At 39.9% G+C, this 19788-nt stretch overlaps 2 protein-coding genes across 2 annotated transcripts; both read left to right on the forward strand.

The window, feature by feature from the left end:
- The first annotated feature begins 8924 nt into the window (after positions 1-8924).
- Positions 8925-12906, forward strand: LOC124150265 (sodium- and chloride-dependent creatine transporter 1-like). The gene is made up of 6 exons (XM_048380786.1): positions 8925-9078; positions 10415-10715; positions 11168-11300; positions 11956-12090; positions 12275-12378; positions 12903-12906. The coding sequence occupies exons 1-6, from the start codon at positions 8925-8927 to the stop codon at positions 12904-12906; spliced, it is 831 nt and encodes a 276-aa protein (XP_048236743.1).
- A 1025-nt stretch (positions 12907-13931) lies between these two features.
- On the forward strand, positions 13932-18967 carry LOC124150264 (sodium-dependent dopamine transporter-like). Its single transcript, XM_048380787.1, has 6 exons — positions 13932-14066; positions 14311-14439; positions 15432-15531; positions 15904-16004; positions 17937-18107; positions 18850-18967. Exons 1-6 carry the CDS (start codon positions 13932-13934, stop codon positions 18937-18939), a joined length of 726 nt encoding a protein of 241 aa, XP_048236744.1. The 3' UTR covers positions 18940-18967.
- The last annotated feature ends 821 nt before the right edge of the window (positions 18968-19788 follow it).

A 19788-nucleotide genomic window follows, 5' to 3' on the forward strand; every position in this document is an offset into this window, starting at 1 on the left:
TGGTATTTCCCATCCTCTCTCAGTTGGTGTGGTAAAGTCTGTTTCGGCCTCCAGACTTCGTCCCCAACAGTGGCCGACTTGAAATGCAGCTCTTTTGACATGTTGGTACAAAACAGCTGATGTGGGAGGAATGAAGTCAATTAGTTAAAAGTCCTTGTATGACTCATCAACTGTTGTACAGATACTGCCCAATCATACATCATGGCATCACCTTCTTTACATCCTGTTTGGTACATCACAAATGAGATGGGAAGCCTCTGTTGCTTAAACATACACATTCCATGTTTTCCCGCAAAGAACGATGGCCAGCATGAAGTGCAGCTCTTTTGACCAGCTACGAGATTCATACAATGGTTGGCCCTCATTTTACCTCACTGTATGAATCTCGTAGCTTGCGAGTTTGGCCCTCGCTCTATGAAGGTTCATGCTCCAATTATTACCCAGAGGGTTAGAAATAGCCGAGTTAATAAAAGCCGTATGTGCCGTAGGGCAAACATCACTTCACACACACCAGTGTATTGTTTACCTCAACCGGACGGCATTGTTGACGTCATTCGAATCTTATTGTGACGTAAGGTCGGGATGATGTCACACTAGAAACGACGTCCTATCTGAAGATTGTTGACGTCATTCGATACTTGTGCTTTCATCAAAAGGATTTATGAAATAATGTGTATTAAAAAAGTGTGTGTTATACGGATTTACGAAACTCGGCCCTAGTTTCACAACTCTTGCACCAGAACGCATCAATATTAATGTTGGCATCCTACATCTACTTTTCACGATATGCACGTTATGACCAAGAGCTTCTGTGGACAGGCCAGCGTATTAATCAGATGGAAATGTTTCACTGCATATGTTCCAGCCGTCTGGTGACGATATCTCTATTACTGAAAATAACCTTTCCCAATCTACTTTAGTAAGTGAGTGAGTTGCGTTTAACGCCGCTTTTAACAGTATTCCAGTTATATCACGGCGTGTCAGCTTAATGTGGGAGGAAAGCCCGAAGTGATGCAGGTCTCGGACGTTTACCACTTAGGTGAAACCCTCGAGCACGGGTATGGTGCTGACAAACCTAGAAACAAAATCGGGGCGAACCGGCCAATCTACTTTAAGTGAAAGTGACATAAATGTAGAATTCGAAGAACTTTGAAATCTCTATTACTGAAAATACCCCTTCCCAATCTACTTTAAGTGAAAGTGACATAAATGTAGGCTTCGAAGAACTTTGAAATCTCTATTACTGAAAATACCCCTTCCCAATCTACTTTAAGTGAAAGTGACATAAATGTAGGATTCGAAGAACTTTGAAATCTCTATTACTGAAACTACCCTTTCCCAATCTACTTTAAGTGAAAGTGACATAAATGTAGAATTCGAAGAACTTTGAAATCTCTGTTACTGAAAATACCCTTTCCCAATCTACTTTAAGTGAAAGTGACATCCATGTAGATTCCGAAGAACTTTTAAATCACTATTACTGAAAAAACCCTTTCCCAATCTACTTTAAGTGAAAGTGACATAAATTTAGGATTCGAAGAACTTTTAAATGTCTATTACTGAAAATACCCTTTCCCAATCTACTTTCAGTGAAAGTGACATAAATATAGATTCCGAAGAACTTTTAAATCTCTATTACTGAAAATACCCTTTCCCAATCTTCTTTAAGTGAAAGTGACATAAATGTAGAATTCGAAGAACTTTGAAATCTCTATTACTGAAAATACCCTTTACCAATCTACTTTAAGTGAAAGTGACATAAATTTAGGATTCGAAGAACTTTTAAATGTCTATTACTGAAAATACCCTTTCCCAATCTACTTTAAGTGAAAGTGACATAAATATAGATTCCGAAGAACTTTTAAATCTCTATTACTGAAAATACCCTTTCCCAATCTACTTTAAGTGAAAGTGACATAAATGTAGAATTCGAAGAACTTTGAAATCTCTATTACTGAAAATACCCTTTCCCAATCTACTTATAGTGAAAGTGACATCCATGTAGATTCCGAAGAACTTTTAAATCACTATTACTGAAAATACCCTTTCCAAATCTACTTTAAGTGAAAGTGACATAAATGTAGGATTCGAAGATCTTTGAAATCTCTATTACTGAAAATACCCTTTCCCAATCTACTTTAAGTGAAAGTGACATCCATGTAGATTCCGAAGAACTTTTAAATCACTATTACTGAAAATACCCTTTCCCAATCTACTTTATGTGAAAGTGACATAAATGTAGAATTCGAAGAACTTTGAAATCTCTATTACTGAAAATACCCTTTCCCAATCTACTTTAAGTGAAAGTGACATCCATGTAGATTCCGAAGAACTTTTAAATCTCTTTTACTGAAAAAACCCTTTCCCAATCTACTTTCAGTGAAAGTGACATCCATGTAGATTCCGAAGAACTTTTAAATGGAAGTGTTTCAAGTATTATTAGTTTTAGGGTGTCACAAATAATGTAAATAGAGTGGGAATTGCTTCAAGGAATTGTTGAATGAGTCGCAATAACTAGAAAAAGGAAATTGACCAAATAATTAGTTCCGCAGAGGATAAACTGATTCTTGCTTCTCAGAAGATAGAAAGAGAAATCGATCCAACAGCTACTAAACGTTTGGCATACCTTTCCCAGATACTGAATATGAGTGAGTGAGTCAGTATGGTTTAACGCCGCTTTTAGCAATATTCCAGCAATATCACGGCGCGGGACACCAGAAATGGGCTTCACACATTGTACCCATGTCGGGAATCGAACCCTGGTCTTCAGCGTGACGAGCGAACGCTTTAACCACTAGGCTACCCGACCGCCCCTTACTGAATATGAAAACCTTGACAAACAAACACAGAAAAGAAAAGCTAGTAGGCGCTGAGGATGCTCGATTCATAGGAAGGAGAAAGGGTTTGGTTTGAATCTGAGTTAGACAGCAAACTATTAAGATTTTCTGATGGAGATTTGAATAGAAAGCTCAGCAAATACAACGGCAACGCAATTCATCTCGATTCTAATCCCGATGCAGAGATTCGTGTGCCAAACTGGTCGGGTTGTTAACCATACCACCGATTTTGCTTTTAGGGGTTAGAGAAACATTCTAGACGTGAATAATGAAATGCTTGGCCCAGGCTGACATAGGCATGCGTTGACGACGAGATGACGTCATAGCAGGAGGAGGATGCGTTATGGGAGAGGGGTGTTGCTCGTGGGGTGACACCTGGGAGAAATTGCTTGAAATAGTGTTGTTTGTAATTGGATATACTTTTGGTAAGGAGGTGGGAAAGTACTTCGGGTTCTTAAAAAAGGAGAATTTTCAACTTTAATGTTGCAATTAGTATAAACAAAAGGTATTTGAATAACACATTCAGGCAGGTTGAAACATAAACGGTTGCCTGTAAGGTAATTAACGGTAATGTCTATGGTTGTCGTCATCGTATCCCAATTTGTTATGATAAAACATTGATCAGACGAGCTAATATTATGCTGCACAGTTACTCTTTTCCGTTAGTATACTTTGTTTGTTTGTTTATTTGTTGTTTAACGCCCAGCTTAGCAATATTCCAGCTATATGGTGGCGATCTGTAAATAATCGAGTCTGGACCAGACAATCCAGTGATTGACATCATGACCATCTACCCACGCAATTGGGATACGATGACATGCATCAACCAAGTCAGCCAGCCTGACCACCCGATCCCGTTAGTCGCCTCTTACGACAAGCATAGTCGCCTTGTACGACAAGCATGGGTTGCTGAAGACCTATTCTAACCCGGATCTTCCCGGGTTAGTTAGTATACTAATAAGATTAATATCTTATTATCTGATGGTATGCATTTAACACATTCTACAACGTTAATCTATTTGTATAAAAGCCCGGTAACACACATTTGATGTCCATAGAGTATTGTTTACCATGTTACATATCTGTCCTTGGTTGTGAGACCAGTGAAGATCCGGGATAGAATGGGTCTTCAGCAATCCATGCTTGCCGTAAAAGATGACTATGCTTGTCGTAAGAGGCGACTTACAGGATCGGGTTGCCAGGTTCGCTGACTTGGTTGATGCCCAATTGCATGGATCGATGCTCATGATGTCAATCACTGGATTGTCTGGTCCAGACTCGATTATTAACAGGCGTTAAGCAAGAAACAAGACTCCTTGCATTGCAGCAACAGTCTCAGTTACGACATCTGTCACCGAAATGATGTTCAATTCGATTCCCTGTTTTGATTCGTGTTTGTTCTCGTGTTTGTTAAGGTGAACACTTGACCTGACCTTGCATGTGTTTGTGACTATATTACCGATGGGGCAGGATACGCTCACCTGGCATTACAGTATACTCGTCAATGGAATTGTAGCCTTATCTAACAGCTCATTTGGTAACCTTAAAGTTCCTGCACACGTTTGTCTGTGGTGATATTCTTTATGCTGTGTGACGCAACGACAGAAGATTGCTACTGGGATACGATGACATGCAGTCAACCAAGTCACAAAGCCCGACCACCCAATCCATTTTGTAGCCTTAAGGACCAGCATAGCTTGCTGCATGTGTGTAAATAAGATAGTTATGCGATAAATCCAGGTGCAGTTTATTTTACAATAGAACCTTATTCTATCATGACGTTATTTCTGGAGATTCGAACATACGCTCGGAACTTGATGACGTCGTAAATTGAATGATGCTATGTTTGAGGGGGTAGTGATTTGTCCTCCTTAAATGTAGCTAGGCAACGCAGATAAACGCGTGGCATCCACTTGGCACATTTTCTCTTTATAGTGTTAAATGTAACCCACCTGTTCATAAAAAAAAGGTCTTGTCCGACATTGCCGCGATGGGATTGTATTGAAGGAGACATCATTTATTTAAACATGAATATTTTTAAAACTTGTAAATCTTATGAACATCCTTAAAGGGTATGTACATAATGTTGATATCTCATATGACTGCCTCCGCGGAGAGCGGAAGGCCCGGAGTTCGATCCCCGGCCGCGTCATACCAAAAGACGTTAAAAAATGGTACTTGTTGTTACCCTGTCTGGCGCTCGGCATTAAGTGGTTAAAACAAGGACTGGTCGGCTCGGAGTCAGTATACTGTCTCTGAGTGGGGTATTCATGTTAAACTAGGGCATGGTATCTCAGTGAGCTAGCACTATTAATCGGCATCAGTCTGGACTAGTACAAGCAGCCACACACACGTGCATGCACGTCGCTATATAAGTGCAATAATCTTGGACGCGACCTCACCTGATATCTGATATAAAAAACGACTTGTGGTCGTTTATAGCACACTTCAGGGACAATAAACCGCTCGAAGCCTGTTATTGCACGATAAACAACGACCACGAGTCGTTTATTGTTTATATGCAGCATATACGCTATTCCAATAGGTAAAACTAATTTAGGTCTCGCGGATTTCTTGTTTCCTCATCTATAGTGTGAACACATGACGGTATTGCTCGCTGTGAATAATACTAAACAGTAAATTACAATTTCACGTGATAAAACTAGATATGTGGCGAAACACGGAGTGTTCATAAAGAGCCTTGACACGCAGCCGGGCTCATTAGCTGGGCTTCAGATGGTGTTGCTGAATGGTAAGTATGAATTAAACTGATCGGTCGATAAACGCCTGATTTCATCACTTCCTAATCTGTCAAATCAATGCAGCCAGCCACGCTTGGGGTCTACCATCTATTTTGTTTGGGGTGCAAAACAATCGAGAATGGGTGATGATTTGCGACCCATCTTTGTACATATTTACTAATTAAGGTAAGGATAATAATTTATGGATGAACAACTTTTTATTACAATTAAGAGCTCTTAACTTCTAAAGTACTCCAACTTCTAAATGCCTATCAAAGAAGTTATTCGTCGTCTTTATGGAGACGTGGCATCTCAACCATCAACCGACCCAACAACCTGGAGAACAAGTACATCCATTCTTCCCACCACCTCACGTTCTTGATGTGATGCAGAGACAACAACCCCGTGCCAAAGGCCTCAACTAAGAAGCCCTGTCAACTCACCAGCAGCAAGCGCCATCCTCCAGAAAGCCTCGCAACACCTTGTCATAGAACGGATATCATCGCAAGACCAAGTCCTTCACCCTGGATGCTATCACTAAACATCAAAACTACCTCCAATCAGTCCTTACAGACCAAGCTCTTAATTGTAATAAAGAAGTTGTTCATCCATAAATTCTTATCGTTACTTAGTACTCCAACTTCTAAATGCCTATCAAAGAAGATATTTACTAATGTTTTTGAAACAATATATGTCTTCTCGAATAAAATATTTAATAAATATACTTCTTACACCAAATGTATTATTTAACAATTATAAGAAATATTTTAACACATATCACGACATCATGAGCATCGATCCACGCAATTGGGATATGATGACATGCATCAACCAAATCAGCGAGTCTGACCACCCGATTCCGTTAGTCGCCTCTTACGACTGGGTTGCTGAAGACCTTTTCTACCCCGGATCCTCACGGGTCGCGTACCACCGGTGGGGCGGGATATGCGCACCTTATCGTGAACACCTAGAATCATCACAATTTGTTTTATATAGAATAAAAAAACGTGCTTCAGATAGAATCGTACACTTCTTTTGGTTGAGATTTCCTATGACTATGGGAAGAGTTTTGCAGCTTTATTTAGATATGGGCTTCGTGAGGATTCTGGGTTAGAAGACTTCCACAATAAACAATGCGTGCCGTAAGAGGGGATTAGTGAGTGAGTGAGTGAGTGAGTGAGTTGGGTTTAACCCCACTTTTAACAGTATTCCAGTTATACCACGGCGTGTCAGCTTAATGTGGGAGGAAAGCCCGAAGTGATGCAGGTCTCAGACGTTTACCACTTCTTTGCAACCGACGGGTAGGGTGCTGACAAACCTTGAAACATAATCGGGGCGAACCGGGATTCGAAACCACAATCGTAGGTTTCTGGCGTGCCCAAGGGACGCAACTCTGCACAGCGAATCGCGGCGCCTTAGACGACTGGGCCACCCGTGCCCCCAAGAGGGGATTAAATTATCGGGAACGTTGCTCAAAATATCAAACATTGACTTGTCTTGTCCAGAACCGATTATTTTCCGGCCGCAGTCATATAGCTTGATCAATGCTCACTCCGGCGTTAAGCTATGTATATATCTGGAAAGTAGTGTCCTCCTTCCTATGACGTATGAATACCATTGTGAGATAATAAATCTTGACAAATTATTCTACAGGCAAAACCCACAAGACCAACCACAGATTCCAGCATGTCCAACAGAGACCAAGAAAAGGTGACTGTTGTCAAAGGTATGTGAACTAGAACTGAAGTCAATACCTTGTTGTATCTGACCTCTGTCAAACTTGTTATATCGACATCGACGGATGTCTACTGAAAGCAAATGACAACTCATCCGAAGAGTACATTAAAGAGTAATAAAAATTCAGTTCATTACTTTTATTCTTCTAAAATAATGATCACGTTTATTTTGCAAAACATGACTGAGCTCCTAAACATTTTGAAAACAAAAGTTGATCACATACCCAAATCCTTTCCTGAAAATGAAATGGTTGCTCTCTCACAGTCTTGTGAATAATTAGTCACTCTGAATAAGTATGCATATCACTAAATTTTAATTATGAAACTGATGAGGCGGTTCCAGTGGTCTCTTTTATTTCAAGTTCAGTTGCCTAAGTCAGTGGAGTTAGTGAGTGAGTTGTATTTAACGCCGCTTTTAACACTATTACAGTTATTTCGCGGCGTGTCAGCTAAATGTGGGAGGAAAGCTCAAAGTGATGCAGGTCTTAGACGTTTACCACTTCGGTGAAACCCACGAGCACGTGTATGGTGCTGACAAACCTAGAAACATAATCGGGGCGAACCGGGATTCGAACCCACAATCATAGGTTTCTGGCGTGCCCAAGGGACGCAACTCTGCACAGCAGATCGCGCCGCCTTAGACGACTGGGCCACCCGTGCCCCCCTAAGTCAGTGGAAGGGACCGTTCTTCTTGATAATTTTTGAAAGATATCAGTCTTTTATACACCTGGAGCATGAATTGATCTTCACATGTTTCCATTTTGCCAATCCGAGCAGACATTCCGATTCATATGCATAAGGAAACAGATCAAACGAAACTCAGTGACACCACACGAGACAAAGAAGCAAGTGCTCTCTAAAGATGTGATGCATATAATGCTTGCAGACAAAAGAGAGACGTGGGGCCATCGAGTGGATGGCATCATCACGTTGTTGGGATACAGTGTAGGAGAGGGAACTCTGCTCAAGTTCCCTTACCTTTGTGCAAGGAATGGCGGAGGTATGTATACAGGATCAATACGCATGCGTGTGTCACAGGATGAATGACAACACCAACAGGATACACACCTTAAATTTTGAAGTTGCAACCAAGTGTCCACAGAAAACAAAGACAAAACGTTCAATGCTTATTGGAGTCTTGTGAAAGCTGTATTGTGTGACGAATATTTGTCAGAAATATCTCAGCAGTAAGCTGAAAGTAACGTCCATTTTCATAATTTCCGAGATGAATATATATAAGAAATATACAATCATGCTTTTGAAAGACATCAGTACTATATCCTTATTCAAATTACTTTACAAATCTCTTGTGGTTTAAATTGCAAGATGGAAAAGTTTGAAATGAAACTTGCATATAGCCTACCCGAATGAAACCTGCATATATACAGTAAACTACGTTTACATCAAGCTGAAGGATGTAACGAACTAAAACCAGTGGCCCCCTTTAGTTCGTTATACCGCCGTTAACTGTATTCTGAATATTCTTGTTATCAAATGAGACATTTGGTGGCTTATAAGATAAAGCTTCGCTCATCACTCCCAAGTTGGAGGTTCAATTCCCCACACAGAGTAATCCTTAAACTCGATGGGAAAGTCCTACTCACATATAGATGAATGTGGTCCTTTTCTCAGGAGCCTTCCTGATTCCCTACCTGGTGTTTGTGGGTCTCTGTTCTCTCCCGCTATACTTCCTGGAGGTCGTCATCGGGCAGTACTACCAGAGGGGTCCTGTTGAGGTGTGGAAATTTTGTCCAGCCATGAAAGGTATTTACATTTTGATGATTTTATATAGATATATTTCGAGTAAATTAAGATGCACTCATTAGTTTTATTTACTGGTAGAGTTTTCACTATTTTTATGTTACTAATTTTTTTGTCTGCGAGAAAGAAGTAATAGGTGAACATCGTGAAGCGTTTTAGGTGGAAAAATGAGCATTTTGTGTTTGTGTATGTTTTTGTCGGAAAGGACTTGAGATAGATGGCCTTAAGTAATAATTCTATTACTTTTCTGTTTCGAAGTTTTGTAATGGGATTTGATTGACATGACATTTTGTATTGGTGTTGTAGTCCAATAAGGGTTTCATGTGTGTTTAAGGTATCAAAAATAAGCCATATGTAATTTCAATTACAAAACAAATTAACAAATTTGGTCTCACTGCTTGGATCAGAATCCAACTACACATCACTGCACGGAAATGTAAACCTTTTCAGTCAGTGTCACAATTATGGTCACATCATATGGTGAATAGAGGTGATAAGAGTAAAACATGTACAGTCGGTCCAAAAGTATTCTTATTTAGTATGGGCGGTCGGGTAGCCTGGTGGTTAAAGCGTTCGCTCGTCATGCCGAAGACCCGGGTTCGATTTCCAACATGGGTACAATGTTTGAAGCCCATTTGTGGTGTCCTCCGCCGTGATGTTGCTGGAATATTGCTAAAAGCAGTGTAAAACCTACTCGCTTTCTCACTCTAATTTAGTAAGGTAATTTTTGTAAATACCATGTCTTGAGTATGAACAATTTTTGCATCTAATTTCTGCCTTAATGATGATCACACTTGATGAAACACAGAATAAGACCCGTGACGATCGGGGTAGAACAGGACTTCAGCAACCCATGCTTGTCGTAAAAGGCGACTATGCTTGTAAGAGGCGACTGACGGGAACGGGTGGTCAGGATCGCTAAATTGGTGGATTGTCTGGTGCAGATTACATTATTTACAGACAGCTGGAATATTGCTGAGCGTGGCGTTGAACAACAAGCATGAAATAAAATAAACACAGAATGGACAGCTTCAAGGTGCACTTGTATCATTTTCAGATTGACTATTGTTCAATCAGTCATTACAACACATTATAAGGGGCCTACATGTATAGTTTAAAAATAAATAAATATTCTGTTTCCTCAAATGCTCGAAAAGATATTTCTCGGGTTTTACTCCACAAAATAAATCGTTTGCTTGATGTTTTAAAAGGCACATTTAGGGTTAAAAAATGTTTGTATGGTTTTTTTTGAATACGTATTGCAAACCTATTCTGTCTCAATTTCGCAGATGAAAATAATTAGTCGATCCGTCATCGATAATCTGTGTCATTCGATCAGGTCTGGGTTTTGGGTCGGCGTTGGTGTCGTGGGTGTACGCCATGTACACGTCCATGTACTTCTCCTGGTATCTCTACTACTTCTTCAACTCCTTCTTCAACCCCCTGCCCTGGTCCACCTGTGGCAACCCCTGGAACACGCCCAGCTGCGTGGAGTCGACGCTGTATGGGCACCAAGGGATGAACACCACAGTGAATGGCACTGTTCCACTGCGAGCTCCCATTAACACGACACAGTCGGGTCACCTGAATGGATCCACTGATGGCGTCAGTGTTGCGAGTGCCACTGAAGAATTCTGGAGGCAGGTTACGCAAAATTGTTGAGCCTTGGTGATATCCCGCACTGCACCAAACGCACTCTCTGAATTTTACAAACCTTTTAAATATCTTTCGGCAAAAATACTCAACCAGGTATTTTTGAACTGGTGGTATGCAATATCGACTTAACCTTTAAGAAAACAAAACTGTTTCTAAGATACTATGATAGATTGCGTGGGTAAGGAAATAATCAATTTTTGTCACATAGCAAATCTGGTTTATATACTAGTATAATATTTTGCTATGTGTGGTTAAAAATGATCCACTTATTCGCCTAGGTTGCTAGTATGTATTTCAACTCTGAATCCCTACTGGCCTGTAACAACTGCGGTTAGCTGTTTTCCCCTGATCAAATACGTTTTGTTAAATATTATTGAACATATTCGTTACAGGTTTAATGCACTGAACATGTTGTTATTGAACATATCTGTTACAGGTTTAATGCACTGGAAATCTCGAATGGTCTCGACCATGCAGGTTCCATTCGGTGGCCATTGTTTGGATGTCTGGCCTTGACCTATGTGGCCATGTATTTCATGCTGCTCAGAGGAATTCGAGTGACGGGGAAGGTACTGTTAAACAATTGAATGGAAATACACCGTATTCATTTTCCATTTATTCTTTACCTTCATTGGCGTTTTTAAGAAAGTATATTTTTTCAATACATAATTGACGTTAATTTGAATTCAGTTTATTTGATAATTGATCACTTTCCTTGAAATGGTTTGTCACAAGATTAATGTTTCCAGGATTACGCTAATGACATCTGATGTAGTAAATGGCTTTTCGCATGATGAATTAGAAAGTTGGGAGATATCGAATCTAATAGTGATCAAGGGAACTACATGCAGAAATGTAGGAAGGAAAATTAGGAAAATGCATCGTTTGGCTCCTGCATACTTACAGGAACAGATAGTATCACACAAGCCTGCACGTTCTCCAATCAAAATCTCCTAGTGGTGCCAAAGTCACGCACAAAAACATATGGCGATAGGTCATTTCAACATGCTGGCCCATTGCTATGGAACAATCTGCCACAAATTATCACAGAGACAGAAAATCTGACAATTTGAAAAAGACACTCGACATCTGTCTCTTCAAGAGAGCCTTTGACAAGACCAATCATGGTCCAAGGGCATTTAAGCAGTAGTTCATTGGAAAATGCGATATACAAATTCTTAATTTAATTAAATTTAATTAAAAAAAGGTATATTTCACTTTCAGATTGTGTACGTGACATTTATGTTACCCCTCATCCTGTGTACCGTCATACTCATCCGTGGGTCCTTGTTGCCAGGGGCACTAGACGGACTTCTGTACATGATCAAGCCGGACTTTGGAAAGCTGAAAAGCCCAACAGTAGGTTCAGAACTTTATTTTCAACAACGATGGAATACGTTACTAGTTTCAACTTTTTTTTATATATGTGAGACGTTTTCAGTGTTCTTTGTTGTTGTTAGTGTCTTGTTGAACCACAAACTTAGCAATATTACAGATATATCAGGACGTATGTTGTATGCATTGTGCTTCATCTTCTCCACAGATGTGGATCGAGGCCTGTGGTTACGCTCTTCATTCCATGGGGACCAGTAAGGGCATTGCGAATACAGTGTCCAGTCACAACCAGCCAAACAGCAACTGCTACAGGTGTGTATTTAAACAGACCTGTGTGATTTTTGTTATATTTGACCCGCACTCGCAACATTTATATCACCGGTTTATCTGGACCAGTATCTGTTGTTTACATAAAGAATATTCTTTGGGATTCTCTCTCTCTCTCTCTCTCTCTCTCTCTCTCTCTCTCTCTCTCTCTCTCTCTCTCTCTCTCTCTCTCTCTCTCTCTCTCTCTCTCTCTCTCTCTCTCTCTCTGTTTGTGTGTGTGTGTGTGTGTGTGTGTGTGTGTGTGTTGTTTAACGACAACCAAGAGTCACCTTGCATGAACTCCCGATCCACTTAGACGCATCTTACGATGCCTCCACTGGGACCAATTCTTAACCGAATTCGATACGTCTTTCAGTTTGGTTGAGGGGTGTGTATTGCGCAAAGCAGCGTAAAACAACAAACAAACACATTCCATTATAGTGTTAGTTTATTTATGTATTCATATATTTATATATAATAATTTTAAAATGTCTTTATTTGATATTTTAAGCTGTTGACTACATATCCAGGTGAGCTACAGTGCCGTCGTTACTACTGTGGGAAAAGAAGCAGTATGACAAAAGAGCAAATTCATGTCACAGTATACTGACATCTTTTTACCAGACTGGCTCTGATCGCCTGCATCGTGGACCCTCTGATCACCATCTTCTGTGGACTGTCTATCTTCACGGTGCTGGGGCACATGGCTTACGTGACCGGGGTCGACATGGACGACTTCCAGTCATCAGGTTTGTTTGTGTTAATTATGTAGCATTTTGTTTGTTTGTTTTTCTGTTTATCGCCGCACTCTAAAATATTCCACCCATGTGACGGTGGTCGGTATATAATGAAATCTGGACCAGACAATCCAGTGATTGATATCGCTGATCATCGATCAGTGCAATTGGATTACAATGACATGCATCAAGGATGTCAGCGAACCTGACCACCCGATCCCGTTATTCGCCTCTTACAAGATCAATACTAACCCAGATGTTCACGAGACAGCACTTATACTTAAACCTGTTTACATTGTGTGTTGAATGTAGGAGGATTACAATATGATAATACAACCAACTGATTCTCTCTCAACTCGTTTTCAGGTCTGAATCTGGCATTCTCAGTGTTACCGGAAGCAGTGACTTATCTCCCTTTGCCCCAGTTGTGGTCGGTGCTGGTCTTTGTGATGATGATGACGTTGGGCCTTGATACAACGGTAAAAAGAACTATTATAGATTATATTGTTTTGGCCCTGATCTATGATGTTATACCTTGATACAGAAATATATAACTATAAGAACATTTTCCAGAAAACAGATAAGTTTTGTCTGAAATAAATTTAGTGATTGAGTGAGTGAGTTAAAATATAACGTCACTTTGGCAATATTTCAGCCATTTTGTGACGAGGCAATATTAAACAATAAGTGCATATAGAGTAAGATAAAGATAAAGTCCTGTCATCGAAGGACAGTAAAATAACTAGCATATAGCAGATGTTTTTAGAACTAGTTTGAGACCATGTAAAAGAATAAGCTATCGTTTAACAGCACAATAGAAAAATGGGCTATAGATCGCCAGTAACCAAGCTGCGCCACCATACTAGGGACCATTGGGACTTAAAATACTTCTGCTTCCTGCACGGTTCCCCAGGCGGATTGATACCATTCCTACAGCTGTTGGGGATTGCACGCAATGTTAGCCACCAATCTTAAATGTACAAATACACTGCGACTTAAAACGGTTGTAAACATAAATATTCTTTGAATGACTTGAGCTTACATTCCCCCTTAGCCTGAGCTCAAGGGCCTCAGGGAAATGAATATAAAATGGAAGTAAATGATTAATGATAAATTATTAATCTGCTGGCAGGGACTATCTATATATTTGTTGCATATTTACACTTATGAAACAGTTGACCAGGTTCTTGTTGTTTCACAGATGCCGAGTTTGGAGATACTGTTGGAGACACTTTCTGACCAGTTCCCTAAACTGACCAGACACCGGTGGCTGCTTCTCCTTCTCGTCTTTATTCCCTCTTTCCTTCTGACTCTCCCGTACACTACACAGGTATTCCTATTCACTCGTCACTTATAATAAGGCCATGATAATGCGCATAATGTGTATGAGCTATTTTTAGCACAACCCATTAAGGGTGATCACCCACATGACATAACATCTTCAGCAGCAAACGTGTAAAGTCAATTTGATCATACCAACAGCGATGAATTCGATACTCATGAAATTTATTGCCACAATGGTTCGGATAATCTATGCATTTTTAAAATTCTTTAAGAAATCGGTCTTTTTCATAAACCGTGAATATTGTTTAAATAACAAGCGACTAGCGTAGTTGACATTTCTTTATGTGTTATATGTTATATATTTATCTATCACATGTGTTCTATATTCCTATTTACCCTACTGTTGTCACTTTGTGGCTGATATATTGCCAGCGGAGCATTACATTTGGACTCGCTCGCCCACTTATAAACCAGTCCATGTTAAGTACATATGTGTAAGAGTGATGTATGCTCTAATCACCACGTTACATAGTATCTTGTGCAACAAATGCGTACGGGCAACTTGTATCATTTTTTACCAACGTTGATGTTTGTTGGTGCATTGTTAAATAATAACCAATTACATTTAATTAATTAAACAAAAGTGACAACACCTTTCTATAATGCTAAGTAGGCGAGTCTGTTGTACAATTCCGACATATAATAAGCAATTCTTAATCCCTATCAAATAGTGATGACACCAGGTGAGCGTGTTCTGTCTAACCGGTGGCACCCGCCGCACACACATGCAAAGGCACTTCAAGTCTTCACACGGGAATTGCATCGGACAGTTTGGTCACGGATGCGTCAGATTTCGAAATGTTCTCCAAATGTCTTGAATGAAACCTTTTAAAAGCTTTACCAAGGCCTAGAATTGTAACCCTGATCAAACGTTTGCAACTTAATCTCTTATTCAGCTGAAATATATTTTGCATGTACACATGAATACCTTTATCTTCAACGTTCTCCATTAGTATCGTGTATACGTTCTCCTCGCAGGGTGGTATCTACCTGTTGACCCTCGTAGACTGGTACTCCGCTGTCCCTCCCGTGATGTTGTTTGGGGTGGTGGAGTGTCTGGTACTGGCCTGGGTGGTTGGTAAGACCTTCTGGAAATCAATCACTACTTTTTCCAGAAATGATAGATGAAAAGAGTTTCGTAAAATTCATATTTCAAATCATATTTCAATGTCATTAAAGGAAGCAATGGTGCGATACCGATAGGCTGGCAGACCTAAAGTAACACGTGACCAAATTATATTACAATACAAGCTCCGTTCTGCAGACATCAGCGGCATAACTACCATATGTTTAATAAAACAAACGTCTGCCAAATCTTGCACCTTTATGTAACTAATGGTACCTGAAGAAAAGAAACAACAATCTAATGATGACACCTGTCACCCTGCGCACTCGTTTAATCCATGTGCACATTGTCTTGTCTATAACATTGTCTACGTCTTCGTTACAGGTGTGATCAGACTTGACATGTGCACAGTGGAGATGTATGGTAAAACTATTCCCAGATGGTTGACGTTCCTCATAAAGTACATCACTCCTGGCCTGCTGATGGTGAGGTGTTACAACTATTTCCTTCTTGACCGAGTGTCATGACTTTCCCATAATAACCCACCTTAGAGATTCCTGATTGTGAATGGTCAGTTGAAGCTATATGACGTCACGTTCCTCCATTACGATCAGTGTCTATGATGTCACAAAGAAAACACATTACATCATCAGATTAGTTGCTTGACAACAATGTCGTTCCACGTTCAAGTATCCGATGGTAACTCCTTTCCAATCTTAGTGTTTCCCAATGCTGACTGGTCAGTAGAAATATGACGTCGCCTGGATCCATTACGATTTTGTTACACAATTACTGTTCGTGACGTCACACTTGAGAACATTATGCCATCAGCACAGTTGGTTCACCCAACAGTTGACAACAATATGGGAGTTCAAATGTAACGTCGCGAGGGCTATATCTCAGCCATATTGCGACGATATGTCCTCATTGAATTGACCTTGTAGAGATAACATGTGTACGTTTTTTTCTTTCTTATCCCATACAGAAATTATAAGCATGTTGTTAGATGTTACATCAGAGATCTAAGGCAAACAAAGAGGGCACCCAAATAGATATTAATACAATTCCTAGAATTAGTGAGTGAGTGAGTGAGTGAGTGAGTATGGATTTACGCCGCTTTTAGCAATATTCCAGCAATATCACGGCGGTGGACACCAGAAATGGGCTTCACACATCGAAAAACTCCTGAAATTAAACCAACTATTGGTTTCACCTACTTAGGTTTTCAGTCCAGATTTGAGAAGCCCATTCTACGATTGGCCATTCTCGTAATCCACATGACTAATTGTTGAAAGGTGAGGATCATCCATGTCTATCCCTATGTGATGACACAAGACATGCATTTTATACTCGACTGTGTTGTGTTTTACAAGACAGGGGCTAAATATGTCAACGCAACATCACTTACGGATCTTTTAACAGCTGCAAACATTCATGCAAATACATGATATTACAAAGCAATTTGAATGAGAGTGTAAATTGCTGTGCCCTCGTAGGGTATTGTCCACTGAGAGTGTTCCACGCCTTTTCAGTTATGTTTGTGCTTACCTATCATCCTAGTGTATTATTCGTTTTAATCTATGGTCATTCTTGCCAATAATCCCCAGCAGCTAGAGGGATGATGTGTACCGTGCAGGTGGAAGAGTGACTGTAAGTCCCCACGGTCTCTGGTACGACAGCATTACTTTAGTTCCTGGCGATATAGCATTAATTATGGTGTCTTCAGTTACAGTATACAGTGTCATATTAGGTGTGCAGACAAATATCCTGTTAACCTAATATGACACAGTTTACGACAACTAAAGATACCACAACGGATTCATTATGCCGAAGAGTTTACACTACCTATATCACACGTCATGTCAAAGTCGAAACTTGACACTAACAATCGTTGAAGTTACGGGTCAAAGGGAGTCTACTCTTCAAACCTTAGAGACCAAACGGTGTTGACATTTAACTATACTTCTTTATAAATAATGTCACGAACCTTTTTTTTGTAAAAAAAAGTAATGTCCTTGCACGTTATAGTTAATGATTTAAAAGCACAAAGCTGTGTAGAATTTTCATGTGAAATATGTGAGATGGGTGTTGGAAACAAGAGTGCTGTTACTGACGGTATGCGGTCTCAAAGGGGGTTAGTAGTTCTTCTCTCTGATTGGTCAAACTCACTCTGTGGCATAATACAGTCCATTACCTTTATTGTATCATCATGTAATAGATGTATATATATTGCTCGTCTACAAGTTAATGTAGAGAATAACTTTTGCGAGGAAAACTACAACCTTCAGGAACGACAATCTCTGAATCATTTAGCTCGTTCGCGAAATATCCCATCTTGTTCGGCATTTATTGAAGTTTATGTGTCGGGCTGTGCTTGTGAGAATAGTATAAAGGACTTATTAAAAAATTGTTTCCAGACTATACTAGTATACGCCTTCTACGTGTACCGTCCTCCAAAATATGGTGACTACATCTATCCTGAATGGGCAACTGTGATTGGCTGGCTTATATCTGTAGCCATAGTTCTACCGACTCCAGGTTGGATGGTCTACTCTGTTTGGAAGTCAGATGGGACATCAGTCAAGCAGGTAACATTTTCAAGTTATCGTGGAAAAAACTCATTTCAGTAGCGATAAAACAACAACCCAAAGTTGGCCAAAAGAGAAAGAGGGGCAACAAACTTACTCTTTTATGTTTTCCATGACATAAAGCATGGGCGGATACAGCTTTTTTGAAAAGGGGAGGTGCACAATTAAAATCTATTTATTGTCTTTGGTGGTAATTTATACAGAAATAAAGATTTTTTTCTAAATAATCTATCCGCCCATGTAAAGTACTGAAGGGATCTGTTCTATATTTCGACTATTTCGACTATATGTCCAGTGGTATACTATTAAAAAGAACATCTCGGGTTAGACTTGGTCTTGAGCAACCCATGCTTGTAGTAAGAGGCGACTTACGGGATCGGGTGGTCAGGCTCGCTGATTTGGTTGATGCATGTCATCGTATCCCGATTGCATGGATCAATGCTCATGTTGTCAATCACTGGATTGTCTGGTCCAGACTTGATTTTTTACAGACCGCCGTCATATAGCTAGAATATTTTTGAGTGCGGCGTTAAACAACAAACTCCCTGTGTTTTGTATTTGGTATTTTGTGGCTGAATGCTGATTTTGCGATGTTCAATGTCTTCTAACTGTTTAATGTTACACCCTCCAAAACAACGAATACCTTATACGTGAGAAGGTTCAATACTTGAACTATACTTGCAATAAAATCATGCATGCACATATTGAATTACGAACTTTTTGTTTACCAACTTTTATCCAGAGATTGGCCAGAGCATTCATTCCACAAGACAACAAAGATGATCTAGCAATGGACGACAGAGAGCAAGAAACCCTGACTCAGGCATTATAGACAATATTAACTGTACTAAAAGAGTGCCATGCCACTCGCGCTCAACGAGCAGAGGTACAACACTCAAGGCCTTAGTAACGCTTTCAAAAAGCTGTGTATGATATAGTCGGAATCGTACAATGGACTATTCTTTTTTCTATTTGCATTTTTGGTGGATTTTTGGAACGTTTTAATATGTAGTATTTTCCTTCTTTCAACATATGGGACCCTGGTTCAGAATATGGAGATTGGTTTTTTAACACAAGGGAAGTTTCTGAGTACGAACTGATCAAATTTGCTGAAGCTGTGATTTTGTCACGTGATGAAGCTGTGATTTTGTCACGTGATGAAGCTGTGATTTTGTCCCATAATATAGCTGTGATTTTGTCACGTGATGAAGCTGTGATTTTGTCACGTGATGAAGCTGTGATTTTGTTACGCGATGAAGCTGTGATTTTGTCCCATAATATAGCTGTGATTTTGTCACGTGATGAAGCTGTGATTTTGTCACGTAATGAAGGTGTGATTTTGTCACGTGATGAAGCTGTGATTTTGTCACGTGATGAAGGTGTGATTTTGTCCCATTATATAGCTGTGATTTTGTCACGTGATGAAGCTGTGATTTTGTCACGTGATGAAGCTGTGATTTTGTCACGTGATGAAGGTGTGATTTTGTCACGTGATGAAGCTGTGATTTTGTCCCATTATATAGCTGTGATTTTGTCACGTGATGAAGCTGTGATTTTGTCACGTTATGTAGCTGTGATTTTGTCACGTGATGAAGGTGTGATTTTGTCACGTGATGAAGCTGTGATTTTGTCACGTGATGAAGGTGTGATTTTGTCCCATAATATAGCTGTGATTTTGTCA

Source organism: Haliotis rufescens, unplaced genomic scaffold (genome assembly GCF_023055435.1).
Source record: "Haliotis rufescens isolate VD_foot unplaced genomic scaffold, xgHalRufe1.0.p SCAF_33, whole genome shotgun sequence".
Lineage (NCBI taxonomy): Eukaryota > Metazoa > Mollusca > Gastropoda > Lepetellida > Haliotidae > Haliotis > Haliotis rufescens.

Excerpts from the sequence above, each read along its gene's own strand:
- LOC124150265 (XM_048380786.1), top strand. The coding sequence starts at position 8,925 with ATGAATGTGGTCCTTTTCTCAGGAGCCTTCCTGATTCCCTACCTGGTG. Across the intron at positions 10,716-11,167 it reads GCCACTGAAGAATTCTGGAG|GTTTAATGCACTGGAAATCT; the intron begins GCAGGTTACGCA and ends TATCTGTTACAG. Across the intron at positions 12,091-12,274 it reads GAAAGCTGAAAAGCCCAACA|ATGTGGATCGAGGCCTGTGG; the intron begins GTAGGTTCAGAA and ends TCTTCTCCACAG.
- LOC124150264 (XM_048380787.1), top strand. The coding sequence starts at position 13,932 with ATGGGCTATAGATCGCCAGTAACCAAGCTGCGCCACCATACTAGGGAC. Across the intron at positions 14,067-14,310 it reads TGTTGGGGATTGCACGCAAT|ATGCCGAGTTTGGAGATACT; the intron begins GTTAGCCACCAA and ends GTTGTTTCACAG. Across the intron at positions 16,005-17,936 it reads TCACTCCTGGCCTGCTGATG|ACTATACTAGTATACGCCTT; the intron begins GTGAGGTGTTAC and ends AATTGTTTCCAG.